At 28.7% G+C, this 18,031-nt stretch overlaps 3 protein-coding genes, 2 long non-coding RNA genes and 1 pseudogene across 6 annotated transcripts; 1 reads left to right on the top strand and 5 right to left on the bottom strand.

Moving 5' to 3' along the window:
• Positions 1-6,851: 6,851 nt before the first annotated feature.
• LOC122857579 (lon protease homolog, mitochondrial-like) lies at positions 6,852-7,822 on the bottom strand. Its single transcript, XM_044159824.1, has 2 exons — positions 7,292-7,822; positions 6,852-7,221 (listed from the first exon to the last, which is right to left on the bottom strand). Exons 1-2 carry the CDS (start codon positions 7,540-7,542, stop codon positions 7,167-7,169), a joined length of 306 nt encoding a protein of 101 aa, XP_044015759.1. The 5' UTR covers positions 7,543-7,822; the 3' UTR covers positions 6,852-7,166.
• Positions 7,823-7,874: 52 nt separating this feature from the next.
• On the bottom strand, positions 7,875-8,603 carry LOC122857580. The gene is made up of 4 exons (XR_006374228.1): positions 8,552-8,603; positions 8,354-8,480; positions 8,104-8,282; positions 7,875-7,995 (listed from the first exon to the last, which is right to left on the bottom strand). It is a non-coding gene; the product is annotated as an uncharacterized LOC122857580 (long non-coding RNA).
• A 382-nt stretch (positions 8,604-8,985) lies between these two features.
• LOC122857577 (rRNA N6-adenosine-methyltransferase ZCCHC4-like) lies at positions 8,986-10,618 on the bottom strand. Of its 2 annotated transcripts, XM_044159823.1 has the most exons (3): positions 9,656-10,618; positions 9,417-9,574; positions 8,986-9,274 (listed from the first exon to the last, which is right to left on the bottom strand). In XM_044159823.1, the coding sequence occupies exons 1-2, from the start codon at positions 10,089-10,091 to the stop codon at positions 9,450-9,452; spliced, it is 561 nt and encodes a 186-aa protein (XP_044015758.1). In that variant the 5' UTR covers positions 10,092-10,618; the 3' UTR covers positions 8,986-9,274; positions 9,417-9,449. The 2 variants fall into 2 exon arrangements, with proteins under 2 accessions (XP_044015758.1, XP_044015757.1); XM_044159822.1 differs by having other exon boundaries at positions 8,992-9,574.
• LOC122856359 lies at positions 10,195-11,299 on the bottom strand (annotated as a pseudogene).
• On the bottom strand, positions 10,629-11,421 carry LOC122857581. The gene is made up of 3 exons (XR_006374229.1): positions 10,907-11,421; positions 10,739-10,831; positions 10,629-10,671 (listed from the first exon to the last, which is right to left on the bottom strand). It is a non-coding gene; the product is annotated as an uncharacterized LOC122857581 (long non-coding RNA).
• A 1,804-nt stretch (positions 11,422-13,225) lies between these two features.
• Positions 13,226-14,827, top strand: LOC122856361. The gene has a single exon (XM_044158042.1). It carries the CDS (start codon positions 13,226-13,228, stop codon positions 14,825-14,827), a length of 1,602 nt encoding a protein of 533 aa, XP_044013977.1.
• Positions 14,828-18,031: the final 3,204 nt, after the last annotated feature.

Consider the following 18,031-nt stretch of genomic DNA (forward strand, 5'->3'; position numbering starts at 1 on the left):
AATAATAGTACTATCATCCAAATAGTACTAGAACAAATGATTGATGATTATATTACTGATCAAATGATTAATCCAAAACCTGCATGGTATGATGTATCAGATACATTAAAATTATCTAAAAATCGATGTCTTTTACTTAGTGTTGACACAATAGATCGTGAATTAACATCAAGTGGTCTTGCTGCAAATTGGGATCGTGTTGAATTTTTACGTCATTCATTACAACAAAATTAAACAACATTACTTAAAACTGATTAAAAATTTTGTCGTCACCCTTAAAAATACACGAACAAACGGTAACGAATATAAATATTTTTAAAAAAAATCAACGATCACAAAAATTCATTTGAATTGTTCTACTGCATGCAAAAAGAAGAATTAAATTAAATTAAAATCAATTCATTGAGTAATGAAGTTAATTAAAAAAAAAATTGTTAAACCACGAAAAAAAGACTTACCATATATTCCTGAAATCACCTAAAACTAACCCTTCTAGCTTTTCTGTAAAAAATTTGTGAACACAAATAAATATAGCTTGTGCCTGGCGGTTCACACTTCTTTCATTTTTATGGTGATGTGCAAGCTCAGAGTGCATATTATAGATTATTGGCAAGATGGCCGACTGAGCAAGACGTCTCTTTGATCGGTCAATTGAATAATTGTGTAACAATTGTTAGTTAGTGTTTTAAATAATTAAAGATTGCATAGATTAGTTATTTACAGTGTCTTACTAAAGTGAATTAAATAAATTTAATTTATCTCTTGTCAATTAGTTAAAAATTTCAATATATAAATTAACGATACTTATTTGTTGGTTAGTTTACCTAACTTGTGCAATTATATATTCTGACATTATGTGGTAGTGTTTTTGTGGCATTGAATAATAGTGGTGCATCTTGTTTGAAATGATTTCAAAAACATAAACATTAGTTTGCTTTTTGGATAATTAAAAAAGATAAATCAATTATTTAATTTATGATTTTTATGCTCATTGTACATGAGGAATAGCATTATCATTATTATTATTTTCTAATATTTTTATAATAATAACATCTAGAGTTTATTCTCTACCTGCAAATGATGCCATTAAATCATTCGCCGAAGCGCCGCAGTGGCTCTCTTGGCACTATTGATGCCACTCAGAGTATAAACAAAGTTGATATGTCATCAATATCAACAATAGCCTCTAAACGTGGTAGACCACCAAAAGACGATAAAAAAGATAATAACAATAACATGTTAAATCAGCTGTCAGCTTTAATTGACACGAAGAATGTAAAACTTAAACAAGAAATCATTGATGAACAAAAAGAGTTGTTGGCTTCAAATTATCAACAGATAATGATCGAACAAAAAAAATTAGAATTATTAATTGATGAAAAACTTAATGAACAAGCTATTAAATACAATAATATGCGTGATGAAATGATTGTGCTAATTGATGAAAAACTAAATACACAAAATACAAAAAGTGATGAGCTAAAAAGTGAGTTGAATTTATTAATTGAAAATAAAATGTTGCAACTTGAAGAGCACATTAATGATATCACAGTGTCATTTGCTAGTAGATTAAAAACGTGTGAAGATAATATAACTAATAATGAAATGAAACTTCAAACAATTACTGCTAAAATAAATGATATTGATAATTTCTCGTCACAGCACATTGCCTCGATCAATGATGAGCTAAGTAGTAGATTGAACAATATGTCAAACATAATTGTCACTGGATTACCGGAAGATAATAATCCTAATATTTCAAGTAATGATCATAAAAACATAGATACTGGTAAGCTTAATGAGTTGTTCAATATATTATCGACCATTAATCCAGAATGTAAAAATTTAAGCTATACATTCAGTCGTCTAGGTACCCTTCCAAATGGTCCTATTGACTCCGTTAATAATAATGTTAATGTTAATGTTAATAATAATAGTGCTAATATTAATGGTAATAGCATGTTGAAACCGAGAATAATTAAAATTCATTTCAATAATATTTACTCATGTGACCTTGTCAAACAGGTCTTCAATATGGCTCTCAGAACAAAAAAGCTGTCTGGATGGATGAGGCACATCTACTTCAATATGGACTTAACAAAATACCAGCAACAACAAAGGAAGGACCTGGTCCTTCAACTACAATCATCAAAAGACAACACCAAGACTGTCAAATTTATTCAGGGCAAATTCAAAATAGTCACGAAACGTCCTGTGAAACAACAGCACCACTAACTTCATCTAAACTTGATATTATCATGGTACCAACATCATTACCTTCAAAATTTTCAACTAATTGTGACTCTTCTAATAAACTGAACTCTATTAGTGTAGCAAAATCATCATCAACTATTAAGCCTAACACACCGGTTGATAATTTACTTGATGATACGATCAATATCCTTGAAGACAGTAATAAACTAAATATTTATGTGCAAAATGCAAGAAGCATAAATAACAATAAACAGCAACAACTATTTTCATCATCTTCACATGCTGAGTTTGATTGCATCACACTTACTGAAACATGGTTGAACAGTAACACATCATCTGCTCATTTCTTTGATCCTGGTATTTATCAAGTCTATCGAGCTGATAGAGTTGATCCAAAAAAATCTAGAGGAGGTGGTGTATTATGTGCCATCAAGAAAAATTTTAATTTAAGCCAAATATTTATACCAGATAATCTAAAAAAGATACTCGAGATTGACATTGTTGGTGTATCTATCATCACTAGTAACACATCAGTTAAAATATTTGTTATTTATATACCACCTTCAGTTACAAGTAATAATAGTAAACTGTTTACTCATTTTCTTCAATGCTTGGAGATATTTCTTTTAAACTGTAAAGGAAGTCTAATCATTATCGGTGACTTCAATATACCGCAATATTGTTGTGATTCTAATTTAAATTATAATACTAATATTATGGCAATTAATAACTTTGCCTCGAGTTTACAACTAAGGCAAATTAACACCATATTTAATTGTAAACAACGATTATTAGACCTTGTATTTGTTAATTTTGAGTCAGCTGTTACGCTTACTTGCACTCCTATCATACAAATGGATAATTATCATCCTCCAATATTAATTTCTTGTTCTTTTGCTGGTTCAAAACATATGAATCAATGTATTGTTAGTGATTGTATTTATGATTTTAAGTCTATCAAAATAGACAGGTTCAAAAATCAATTAAGATCTGTTAACTGGAACTCTTATGATGAGTTCATTTCAATTAGCAACAATATTAACACCAATATCATCTGTGAGAAGCTATATAATACTTTAAATTCAATTATTACAAATAACTGTAAAACAATCAGCTGTGCTAAAAAGCAATTGTTCCCTGTGTGGTACTTTGGTAAAACTAAACAGTTAATTATACATAAAAACACAATACGAAACAAGTTGAAAAAAGATAAATCTGATAAACATAAGCTAGAATTTAAGCAAGCTAGAGAGTTGGTCAAAAAAAATATCAATATAGATTATAAATCGTATAACTTAAACTTAGAAAACAACATAAAAAAGGATCCAAAGCGCATATGGGATTATATTAAATCTATTACATTAAATATAATTAACAATGTAATTGTTGAGGGAACATCGATATGTAACCATAAAGATATCGCAAATGCATTTGCTATTGAATTTAAAAAAATTTATAACATTAATACTAATGCTAATCTTGAATTAGATTTTGAGGATTTAATTATTAAGTGTAACTCGAATTGGCTAAATAATTATATTATTAAAATTAGTCATGGTGACATATCTAAAGCGTTACTAAAATTACCAAATAAGCGAACAATGGGTATGGATAACATCCCTGTGTCTTTAATAAGATATTGCCCGGATGCGTTAGTTCACCCTCTTTACATTATATTTAATAGAGCAATTATAAGTGGTATATATCCTAAACGTTGGAAATCATCTAGAGTTTGTCCAACATATAAAAATGGTGATAAATTAATTGTTACAAATTATCGTCAAATATCAATATTACCAGCTCTATCCAAGGTATTTGAATTATGTTTATTTGACATTATTTATTCTTACTTTGCTCCATTCATTTCTAATTGTCAACATGGTTTTATATCAGGTCGTTCAACTACATCCAATCTATTAGTTATGTCAAATCATATTAGTAATTATATATCAAAAAAAATACAAGTTGACACTATATACACTGACATGTCCAAAGCCTTTGATAAGATAGATTGGTTAATACTCTTGAAAAAATTAACAGTGATTGGTTTGCCAACATGTATTATCAGGCTAATAAAATCTTATCTTACAGATAGACATTGTTTTGTGTATGTGGGTGGACAATCATCAAATGCCTACATACCAACTTCAGGTGTTCCTCAGGGCTCCAACCTGGGGCCACTTCTATTTAATATATTTATAAATGATTTACCAAATAATTTGAATTGTCAAGTATTAATGTACGCCGATGATGTTAAATTGTATATGCCAATATCATCTATCGATGATTGTCTGACACTACAAAACAATATCAATATATTTGCTGATTGGTGCAGGGTGAATAAATTATTAGTCAATGAGAAAAAATGTAAAACAATATCGTTTACTCGTGGTAAAAATATAATAACCTACCCGTATACAATTAATAAAATGGCCTTGGAAAGAGTTGATAATATAAGAGACCTTGGTGTAATTTTTGATAGTTGTTTGAAGTTTGACTTACATATAAACAAAATTTGTAATGAAGCATCAGCCTTACTTGGTTTTATCATGCGTATATCTAAAATTTTTTCCAAGCGTGAGACATAACTATTATTCTTCAATGCTTATGTGAGACCTAAAATGGAATATGCAGCTCCTGTGTGGGCAATTAACAGTAAAAGGCAAGCTAAAATAATTAATAAAGTTCAGAGAAGATTTATGAAAAATCTGATCTGGTTTTCAACTGGTACATATCGACCTCGTGGAATATGTGATGACTTATTGTATGATTGTGATTTTATTCCCCTTCATATTCGTAGGTGTGTAGCAATCATTTCATGTTTCATAAAAATAATAAGAGGAGCGATTGACTGTGCTCAACTCTTAGATGATATTATTATCATTAATCAAGACAAAAATAGCATGCTTCGTAAATTTTCCCCGTTTTTAATAAAAAGATCTTTATCCAATAAACAGTCTAACATTGCACCAATGTCTATTATGGTAAATCTTGTAAATAAAGTCTGTTGTTCTACTTGCTTATTTAGTAGAATACTTGACACAAAAAATGGTATCTCTAATGGTTTTATAACCCAGTGTGTTCTCGCGACACCTTCGTTAAAAAATAATTATCTAATAAATGTTAAAGATATTTAGCTACCTCACCTCAGCAGTCTAGCTTTCTCGTTGTCACTGTATTCATAATAATAGATTTTACAAATCAATAAATAACTGTGTAATTAATTCACTAAGTATATTTTATATCTGTATCTATGTAATCAATTCTCTGAAGTTATTTTATAATTGTACATTTGTACAGCATTAGTTAATATGTATTAGCCAGTGAAATAACTAATTTAATTTTAAATTTAATTTTAATTCTTTATATGTATATTGTTACAAACTGTTCTATCAGTACCCTGTTAATGGAGAAATCTGTTGGGACTGTCAATAAATAAATAAATAAATAAATATCCTTGGAACGTCTTGGACGTTCTGGTGTTAATATTAATTTTTTTTTCATTTTCATTGTTATTTGATTTTTATTTATTTATTCAATATTTTATTTTATTTTTCGTTAATGCAATAATCTTTGATTGTTGATAAAATGTTACAGAATAATTTATACACTCATTTTTTACACTAAATTAAACCAAATATATTTATTAAATAACAATCTTATCAAAAGTTTTATTATTGTTTTTTTTTTTTTTTTTTTTTTTGTTAATAAATATTGTTTTATTGTTATTATCGAATGCCAGAATAATTTACTCTCTTTTTTTACATCAAATTAATTAATTAAATATCAATACTATTAAAAGTTTTATTATTTTATGTTATTTTCTTGATAAAATATTGTTTAATTGTTGATATTATTTGACAAAAGAATTTATACACTTATTTTTTACACTAAATTAATTTATTAAATAATAATCTTATCAAAAGTTTTATTATTATTTCTTTTTTTTTTGTTAATAAATATTGTTTTATTGTTAATATCGAATGCTAAAATAATTAACACTCTTTTTTACACAAAATAAATCCAAATTCATTAATTCAATATCAATACTATTAAAAATTTTATTATTATTTTTTTATTTCGTCAATAAATATTGTTTGATTGTTGATATTAATTGATAGAAATAAATAAATTAATTAATTACACAAAAACTCAAACTAAATAACGATAATATCTAAAGTTTTCAGTTTTTTTCGATTGAATTCTTTTATTCAATTTAATTTATTCAAGACTGGAGTAAATAATTTGAACGTTTTGATTTTTCGCAAGACTGAAGAGATAAACGAAAAAAAAGTTTTAATAAAGATAAACAAATAACGACCAATAAAAAAAGGAACATATTACTTTTGTTTTTTCGCGGAATAAAACCGACTTTAAACAATCAAAAAATAATAATAATATTATTTTAATTTCCTTATTTTAAATTATATATTATTTTTAAATAAAATTTTTTGTAAAAGTACGAAGATATTTCTTTTGTTTTTTCGCGGAACAAAAACGACATTAAACAATTGAAACATAATAATAATATATTATTATTTTAAATCATTACTTTTAAATAAAAATTTTAAATAAATTTTTTTTTTTTTTTTTTTTTGGCATGTTCACACAAAAATCTGAATGAATTTATTTATGAATAAATTAAAAATGAATTTGATACTTTTAAAATTAATTATAGAAAGTTATAAACTTACTTTTTTAGTATTTTTTTATCAGATGATTGATCACCATCCCAAATAAGTAGTTTAGGATTACACTCATTACCATTATCAATGCTAGTTGTTGGATCAGTATTTGCAGCATAATTTTCAATGAATGATATTCATACAATCCCATTAATTTTATGTTATAATATCAATAACAACGTCTTTGTGAAATCTCATTCAGCAGCAATTTTACAAAAATGCATAAAAGCTTCTGTATCATCTGAATTAACATCAAATATTGGTGCATCAACGACACGTGCAACATCTGTACAATATGGTGATGAACGCGAATGACGTGGATCTGTTGTAAAACCAATTTAATTATTAGCAATAATATGAATTATTCCATGAGTTGTATCTATTCAACTGACCTTGATGTTGGGATGTTGTTTTTTAATTTTGATACAGCAATAAATTCAAGTATACGTTTTTTAATATCTTCCATACCATAATGATCATTATCAAGTATATCAGATGCTTCTTGTATACCTAAATTTTCAGGACTTGATGTACCCCATGGTATTGATGTTAACCAATCAAGATAATTTCTTGTAACATTAAATTCATTACTATGACTTTCTAAAAATCCTAATTTATTTAATTCTTCATCAATAACATCCATAACATGTTTTGGTACATTTTTGTCACGTATTCTCTCACGATATTTTTCATCAATTGCATCTTTATCATCTTTTTCTAAACCCAATTCTTTTTTAATTATTTCAAGTTGTTCATGTAGTATATATGTACGATGTTATTGTTTTACTTTATCTTCAACTTCTTTACCAATTTTTTGTTGTAATCTACTTAATTCATGTTCTTTTTTTAATAGAGCAAGTGATAGTCTTAATCTTTTTGATATCTGTAATAAATAAATTATATAATTAAAGTATAATAGCACATTAATTTATTGTTGTTTAATAATTATAATTTATCTTACATTTATTTCTTCATTCTATAATTTCATTTAATTCAGCTTTTCTACGACTTGAACGTCCACCTCGACGTGATTGACCAGCCTCGTCTACAGGAACGTAAATTGTTGTATTTAGTAGTGGAAACGTCAATTTCATTTCTGTATACATAATAATTAATAAACTAATATAGAGGAGTCTCAAATTCTAATGAATATTACTAGTTAGAATTTAGAAAATCAAAAAAGGGAATTTATAAAAATTATTACTCTCACGTTGTGCTGGTTTTGGTGATAATTCTTCTGGTATTTAATTGACAATTTTAATTCTTCAATGTGCCATAACAACGAGTCTTAATTTATCACCAAGATCATGAATTTCATGGATCTGTCCAAATGTACCAATTGGATAAACATCATCTATATTTTCAACAACATCTAATTAATTTCTGTGAAATTAATTAATTCATTATCTTGTTTTGATGATCAGAAAAATATATATAAAATAATGTTTTCTTACTCTTCACTTTTCTTCAAAAATATTCCAACATATGGCTGATTTAATTTAACTTTTCTTCTTACTAAATCAATGAGAACTGGATTTGATAGCTCAATGAGTTTAATAAATATTTAACAGCTATTTTAATCTATAAATAATATTATAAAATAAATTATTATTATATTTGAAAAATAAAATTAAAATAAAAATGACATTTACCTCTTTGTCCTAAATATTAATGACCTTTGACATTCTTACTTCAATATTTTTTAATAAAAATGGACCACATTGACTTACAATACCATTTTTATTATTCATTTGTAATGGCTCCTCAGCTTGAATTAAAAAACTACGTGCTTCATCATCATTATCGTCTTGATAAAAACACTTGATACCATCATCAATGAGTAGTTCTTCAGATAATCCTGTTTCATTATTTTTATTTTTATTATTATTTTTATTTATTTGTTCATTATGATTTTCATTATAAGCACAATCACCACCAACACAATCTAAATTCGATCTGGTATTAATGAGGGAATTTTAAATGATGGGGTACAATTATTATCATCATTATTGTTAATATTGTTGATTATACTATTATCACTGTAACTTTTATCAAATGTTGTGGACTTCCAGCTTTACGTTTTCTTGAGATAGATTTATTATTAAAATAATTTTTACGAGCATTAGTAGAATCATCTATTCAACTGACCTTGATGTTGGGGTGTTGTAATTATTAATATTATTAAATAATATTATTTACTGCAATTATTAATATAAACAATATTATTGAAACGTATTTTAGCTGTATCATGACGTCCTTGCGTTATACTTGCCAAGGTTTCAAGTATTCGTGAACTTGTAAAAAATGCATTTGATAGTTGTTTATTTTTATTATGATTATTTTTATTTATTGTTGGACTATTACCAGCACCACCACTAGAATCAATAATAAAATTATCATCATCAGTATTTTGTAATAAATCATCAACATTTAAAGCTTTTAATGATACAACTGGACTATTGCAATCAATATTTGCCCAATGTTCATTTATACTTGTCACTGATTTGATACTTGTACCATCTTCATTGATATTTGAGACTTTTTTTTGTTTTATAAATTACCACAAACATCATTAGTATTTTTTTTAATTTTTTTAAATTTTAGTGATTCAATTGTGTCATTATTTTTACGTTTTTTACTTGGTTTACCAACAGGACAATCTTTTTCAATATGATCTAAAGGAAAAAAATGAATAATTAATTAAACATTGAACTAAATTATGTTAAATATATAAAAATTATATTGTTAATATTTACCAGTTGATTTGCATTTGAAACATTCACCAGTTATTCTTGGTTTAACTCCACAAGTATGAGTTTTTAATAGACATCTTTCACATTTTTTACAATGTTTCCAAGTTGGTTTAACACAACGATTACATGTATTACAATGTCTGTATCTTCTTCCATCTTTTGATGTGCATGATTTACATTTTTTACAATGTTTATTTTCTTGTGATGACCATTTATCACAACGTTTACAATATTTATAACCATCTTGTTCTGATAATTTGATTAAATTTAATGGTAAATTTGTAAATATTCTAACTGGTGAACCAAATTTTCTTCCTTCATCATTATTTATAAACAATAGATGATTATCAGAGTCAACTTTATAATCAGCCATTTTAAGTGCTTTTGAACCACCATCAATACCTGAAGGATTTGCTTTCATTTTCATTGCTGGTTCCATAAAATATGGAAATATAAAAAATATTTTTAACGATGATTCATCATCAAGTTTGTTCCAGCTTTTATGGAGATCAGATATTGTCTTAATTGTTTGTGAAATATATTCAAGACGACCACGTTAATGTCCCAACAACATCACGTGGTTTAACATCTCTTCCAAGACCAGCATAATCAACTTCAAGTTGTGATTTTTTTGATCCAATTTACTATGAATAATATCAGCATAAACAGTTTCAATAATGAGATCTTCTAAATCACGTACATTTTGAATATCAAACTTTTCTAATAATTCTGAATATGGTATACATTTTGATTTTTCAGCCAATGTTACAATTATCAAATGTTGAAGTTTTTTTTTGTTGTACAGGTGTTAGCTTTAAATAATTATCAATATTTTTTAAATAATCTTTGTATGTACCATATGCAAATAGATTAAGAGTATTCTAATATTTAGCATGTGGACTATTATCAAGTTCTTTGATATTTGGCATATCTAATAATTCACCAAATACATGAACACCTGGTGTTTCAATAACTCGTTTTATTCATCATTATCAATAACTTGTATGTTCCTTCAGGTGCTACAACAACAAATATAATTAATATAATTAACCAAATAATATTGTTTTTTTTAATTATAATAATTACCAGCTTGGAATCGACTCTTTAAAACATCAGGTGGCATAGCAACAATCCAATTTGTAATACCAGCACATCCACCAGCAAATATTGTTGGTATATCTTGAAATAAATTATGCAATGATTAATTAGTTAATTAATTAATTAATTGATAATTAAAATTATTCAATTATTTACCTCTTAATAATATTAGTCCAGTTCTTTTGTATATACTACGTATACCACCTTGTTTATACAATTTTTTTGCACAATCAACAGGTCCATTGTAAGTTGAGGTTCCTTGATTGTGTTGAACTTGTAATAAACGTTTGATTCTTTCACCAGGTGCCAATATACTGTTGTAAATATACCACTGAATGCACCAGCATTAAATAATTGTATCAGAACCAGGAATAAAATTATATTTTATTTTGACAGTTGTGTATTTACACAACATAACCAACAAAATGATAAACAATATTTTTTTACACTAAATCACACTAAATAAATTATAAATACGGGATGAAATTGAATTGAACCAGATGCTGCTGTCAAGTTTTGACAGGTGACGACATATTTTTTTCCTGTCATGTCTTCTTTCTTTTTTTTTTTAATTGCTCTTCTTTTCTTTTTAACCGAAGCTCACCGAATTTTAAAAGTGCACACCACGCATGCGCATTTATTCCCACTCTTGTTTTATGACAAATAGTGGGGATAGACCTGCTACGGGGATTTACCGCCTAAAGAAGACTTTGGTGTGCGCGCGCTGACTATTGAAAAACAACAAGAATTTGATAAATGGTATAATGAACGACTTCAAGGTCCGCCATTTGATTTTAAACGAGAAATGGCAATTCATTGTAAATCTGATGTAGAATTACTTAAGAAGGCGTGTATTACATATAGAAAATTAATGATGCAAGTAGGGAATGTTTGCCCATTCACCGAAGCTTTAACTACTGCATCGACTAGTTTATTAATTTATCGTAGAAATTATTTAAAAGAGAATGAGGTAGCACTGATTCCCAAGAATGGATATAGGTTAGGTGACATGCAATCTACCATAGCTATACAATGGCTACTATGGCTTGAACATTCTCAAGGGATCAAAATAATTCATGCTGGTAGAGGGCGTGAGCGTAGAGTAGGTCCCTATCTGGTCGATGGCATTTCAGAAAATGGCAAAACCATCTACTCTTTTTTAGGTTGTTACTATCATGGTTGTGATTGTTTTGAATTGATCAAAGATGTGGATGCAGATTTAGGGGATAATACAACGCTTAGAACGAGGCGCGAGAATATCGAGTACTGTAACGTGACATTTCGAGTCAGCTACCTTCTCGGACTGTTGCTATGGGAATTAATAGTTTTAAAACATTATTTATAAATTAATATAAATAAATATTAAATATATAGTTTGTTTATTCGATTTTTAAGCCGAATATTAATACCAAAAACTAAAATATGAGATCTATAATAATAATAATAACGTGAAACGTAATTTTTAAAATAAAACACTAAAATCTGCTGAAAATCTAACTGCAACACTGCAACGAAACGGAACGGAACGGTAACTCAAACTTAATCTTAAACGTAGTCGTAATCTCAAACAAAATCGTAGTCGTAATCTGAATTTAAAAACACAAAATTCAATCGAACAAACCTTCCATAGACTCAGTCTTCGAGGAAAACCAAGAGTCGCTCAGTATGTGGGTTATGGAGAGAGGGACGGGTAAAGTTGTGTGGGCGAATTAATTGAACAATTTAACAAACAATATTTAAGCAAAGCCGTAAGCCAAAATTTATATTCAAATTCTCAATAATAAAATACAAAACATAATTAAAATCGTGATCGGAACAATTAATAATCGCGTTATAATATCAATAATCCAAACCAACTAAATCAACTTAATCGTAATTTGTCGTCACAAACCTCCAATAATTAATTTAAATCAAAGATATCCGCGAAAATAATATTCAAAGCTAAACGAAACCGGGATTAACCCAAGTCAAACATAACCAAAAACGAACACGAGGCTATCCTCAGGGATAACCCATAGCGGCTCAGAATACCTGGTTTTATCAGAGTGAACGACTGTTCAGCTCGGAGTCCCAAAGCAGAGAGAGAGTTTGTGCTACTCTAAAACAATACGTAGTCTAAATTCTTATACTACTCCCCTCTTCTTTTTGATATAGTTTGTTGCATAGTATACTCTTCGCATCAAGCTGGAGTTTCAAATAATAATAATAATGAATCGAATACGTATTACCGGGTTCACCCGGATTTTAACGAAGAAAATAAATAATAATATATTAAATAATATTCTCCGCTTCAAGCTGGAGTTTCAAATACAAAATCAAATAAATAATTAAATAATATCACCAACGGAAAGTCTGAACAATAAAATCAGCTGGGCTTATAAGGCCAACGGGAAAATCTCGTTACAGTACATAAATGCATATTTTAAAAAAGAAGGTTATGAATTGATTATTATTTGGGAATGTGATTTTAAAAAAATGTGTCAAAACAACGTAGATTTGAAGAATTTCTTGAAAACAATTGATAATAATTTTTATAAAGAAGCAATATTGCCTCGTGATGCTTTATTTGGTGGGCGAACTGAAAATTTTTGTGTCTCACATACTGTTACTGGTTCTGAAAAGATATACTACGTGGACGTCACATCACTTTATCCTTCGGTAATGAAGAAAAATATTTACCCGCTAGGCCACCCTAAAGTTTTTGTTCTGGATGATATACGTGAGCTTTGTCCAGATAATAACATAAGTAATGTGATAGGATTAATTAAATGTCGAGTTTTGCCACCCCCCGATTTATACGTACCAGTATTGCCGATGAGATGTCATAAAAAATTATTTTTTCCACTTTGTAACGCATGTACATTAACTTTAAATCAAAAAAATTGTGCTCATAATGAATCAGAACGCGCACTTACAGGTACTTGGGTATCTGAGGAGTTGAAAGTAGCGGTTGAGAAAGGGTATAAAATTTTACAAATAAAAGAAATATGGCATTGGGATAAAACAACTCAATATGACCCAAAAACTAGAACTGGTGGTTTATTTACAGGTTACATAAATAAATTTTTGAAAATAAAACAAGAAGCTAGCGGTTGGCCTGTAGAGTGCGTTGATGCCGCATCAAAACAAGCATACATAGATAATTATAGTAAAGTAGAGGGAATTGATTTAGAGCCTACGAAAATTGAAAAAAATCCTGGTTCACGTCAAGTTAGTAAAAATAACTTGAATTCGCTTTGGGGTAGACTAGCTATGGATAATATTTCGGATATGTACAGTATTATTCAAAATATTCAAGATTTTAATAAAATTATTGAAAATGCCAATATTAAAGTTTCTTGCATAACTATTATCGATGATGATACACTATTTGTCAATTGGAAATATGTTGAAAGTTGTGATAGAACTGATAGCTCAACTAATCCAGTTCTGAGCGCATTCACGACTGCGCATGCGCGCTTAGAATTATACAAATATCTTGATAAAGTTCAGTCACGAGTATTGTATGTTGATACTGACTCTATAGTTTTTATTTCTGAGAATAATAATGATAAACTGCCATTAGGTAATTATTTAGGTGATCTCACTGATGAGCTTGATGGTGGTTACATAAAAACTTTTATTTCTGGGGGCCCTAAATTTTATAGTTATATTGCTGAAAAACCTGATGGTACAATAAGTAAAGTATGTAAATTAAAAGGTGTGCGCCTTGACGTTAATGCTCAAAAATTAGTCAATTATGATAGTATTAAGACTTTAACTGATGGTGAAAACGACAAAATTATTGTAACTTGTGACTCAATACGTAGAACTAAAGAACATGATGTACATACAATATCAGAATCGAAAATTGTACGTGTTACCGGACCGAAACGGAAATTTACGGCTAACATGAATAATACATTACCGTATGGTTATAATACTATGTATAATAGCGGTAAAAAAAGACATGGGGGCTTAACTACTGAGTATAATACTAGCCTGTATAATACCAGTAAAAAAAGACCTAGGGACTTAACGACTGAGTATAATACATGTAATAATACTGTAAATAAACGTGCTAAATATGTTATATGAATAAATCTTGAATAAAAATTAATTGTTTAATGTTTTTATTGAATATACACCCACACCAAATTTTTTTTCAGTTATCATCATGGCTTGGCGAATGACACATCCATTTAAAATTATTATTTCAGGACCGTCAGGGGCTGGTAAAAGTGTTTGGACTAGACGTTTCTTAAAAGAATTATCGGGATTATGTGATACTGAATTTGACCGTATTATTCTATATTACGCCGAATGGCAACCTGTGTATACTAAATATAAAAATGTTGAATTTCAAGAAGGGTTACCAGACATGAAAGATTTTAATGATATTAAAAAAAAAAAGTTAATCATAATGGATGATTTAATGCGTGGAAGTAGTAGTGGTTCATCTGTATTAGATATATTTACCAAGGGTTCACATCACCGTAATTTAAGTGTATTGTTATTATCACAAAATTTATTCCATGGGAGAAAATTTTATAGGGAAATTTCTTTGAATACAAATTATATTGTTGTTTTCAAAAATCCTCGTGACAAAAGCTCAAATTTTTCATCTTGCTAGACAAATATCCCCATTGAATACAAAATTTATTCAAGAAGCTTATTTATATGCTACATCAGCGCCACATGGTTACTTATTAATTGATTTGAATCAGTCAACACCTGAAAACATTCGTATTAGGACATGTATTTTTCCTAGTAACCCTGTAAATTATGTGTATGTCCCAAAACAAGTACGAGATATGAATAATAGTGATCCATCTTTAAATTTACCAGTTGTACATCTATAATGTCTGACAACACACCAAAGCGGGTGCCTTTGAGAATACCATTTGATCGGAAAAATACAATATTATTAACATCACTTGTTCATGCTAATCCAAAACAGCGTCGAGCAATACTTCAACACAGTGATTCTAAATTAATTCATTGTATTTGTGAAATTATTTTGAATTATTTGAAAGGGGTTTTACCAATAAAAGATAAGGAAAAAAGGAAGCTAAAAAAATATAAGAAAATTTTGAGACAATTAATTTCAAAAATAAGTTGGGCATCTAAATAGAAAATTATCATAAAGCATTGTATTGGTATTTTAGCCTTATTGATTACGCCTATAATAAATCTTTTATTTAAAAATTTGGCGTGAAAATATAGAGCATACACGTAAGATGGCCCTCGTAACTCACGATTCTATAAATAAACTCAAGTCGCTTGAAAATGAAAATCATGCATTAACAAGTATCCAAACACCTGGTGATCCAGCATCACGTCTTGATAAAGAACTTACAAAAATTTTAAATTCTTCTAAAAATGATGCAGAAAAATGGAGTGAATATCGTGAGTTATTTAGGCGATTTTTATTTTTTAATAGTGATGGTGACAGACCACATACAAAATTAACATATAAAGATATCGATGATAGTACAGAGGATTCATCGTACCCTGTCGAGAATATAATAAAAAGTGTTCCTCCGCGATATCAGCAAAAAGCTAAGGCAATAATTGGTCATATTAACACTGCGGATATAGATAAGCGTTTTAAATGGGATAAATCTGGTCACATAAGTATAAACAACAATAAAATACCCAATACAAATATTGTTGATTTATTGAATGATGCTTTACGTTATCGTAAAAGTCATAATGCTGTTGGTCAAGAAGAATTTGCAAAGTTTCTCCGTGATATAAATACTCCACGTAATTTTGTAGGTAATGACAATTTCTGGAAGTCCCCTATCATTTCAGAAGATGAAGATGATGAAGAGACAATATTGTTTTCAACACCATTAGCCGACCGCCCAAATCACAGAGTTAGTAAAAGACTTGAGCCGCAATTTCCGGATGGTGAGCAACCAACTACTAGTGGTGAACCTGAAGTATCATGGCAAAGACTACGTCCCGAAAAGAAAAAGTCAAAAAAGACCTCATAAATACTAATGAGAAAAATATAAAAAATAATACACCCATTGCAAATATTTATTATGATTTATCAAATCCTGTTGCTTATACTGGTGCACGTAATATTGTAGCAAAATATCCAGATTTAAGTGATAAAATAAAAGAGTATTTAAATTCACAAGACGCGTATACATTACACAAACCTGTTAAACGTAAATTTCCGCGTTTACATTATAATGTATCAGGCATCGATTCTGTTTGGGAAGCTGATTTAGCAGATTTACAAAGTATAAAATCAGAAAATAATGGTATAACTTTCTTACTTGTTGTTATTGATGTATTTAGTAAATTCTTATGGATTGAACCATTAAAAAATAAAACCGGTCCTGAAGTATGTTCAGGATTTGAACGTATAATTAAAAAGAGCAATGGCCGTATGCCTGTTTTTTTACAGACCGATTCTGGAAGTGAGTTTAAAAACAAAATTATCCAAAAGATGTTAAGCGATGCTAATATTTATTTTCGAGTGGCAAGAAATCCTGACATAAAAGCATCAATTGTAGAACGCGTAATACGTACAATAAAAGAACGTTTTTGGCGTTATTTTACACATAAAAGAACACATAAATATATAGATATATTACAACAAATTGTCGATGGATACAATAATTCTATTCATACATCGATTAAAATGACACCATCTGCAGTGACGATAAATAATTTAGAAATCGTTAGAAAAAATATAGAAAGTCGTTATGATAATGAAAAATTAGTTGATTGATTTAAATATAAAGTAAATGACCGTGTGCGCATCAGTACTGCGAAAGGTGAATTCCAGAAAGGGTATACCCCTTCGTGGTCTCAGGAAATATTTAAAATAACGAAAGCTACATCACGTCATTTACTTCAATACGTAGACTACGACTCTTAATTAAGTTCCAATGACCAGCACTATGTGCGGAAAGATCTGGTGTTAAGTCAAAAGCAAATAACGTATAACCTTTTCTATAGCTATCTCTATCTATTTGCATGCCATGGTCTCCAAAATGAATACCAGTACCAGAAAAAAGTGTGTGACATGCCTCAGCATCAAATATATTATTGGAAAATGTAGGCTGCAACGGTTTTCCAGGTATTTGTTTACCATCGACGTAGAGACATAGAAAATTTATATTAAAGTGTTGGAAGTAGAATGGATTACGGAGCCTATTACCATTGAAGCCCCGGTTATCAACAAATCCAATAACAACTCGCTTAGGTTAAGTACCAATAATAATATTGTCGAGACAATTTCCAAGGATTCCTGCGGTGAGTAAAAAACTCTTGACCTCC

The sequence above is a fragment of the Aphidius gifuensis genome, linkage group LG5 (assembly GCF_014905175.1).
Source record: "Aphidius gifuensis isolate YNYX2018 linkage group LG5, ASM1490517v1, whole genome shotgun sequence".
NCBI lineage: Eukaryota > Metazoa > Arthropoda > Insecta > Hymenoptera > Braconidae > Aphidius > Aphidius gifuensis.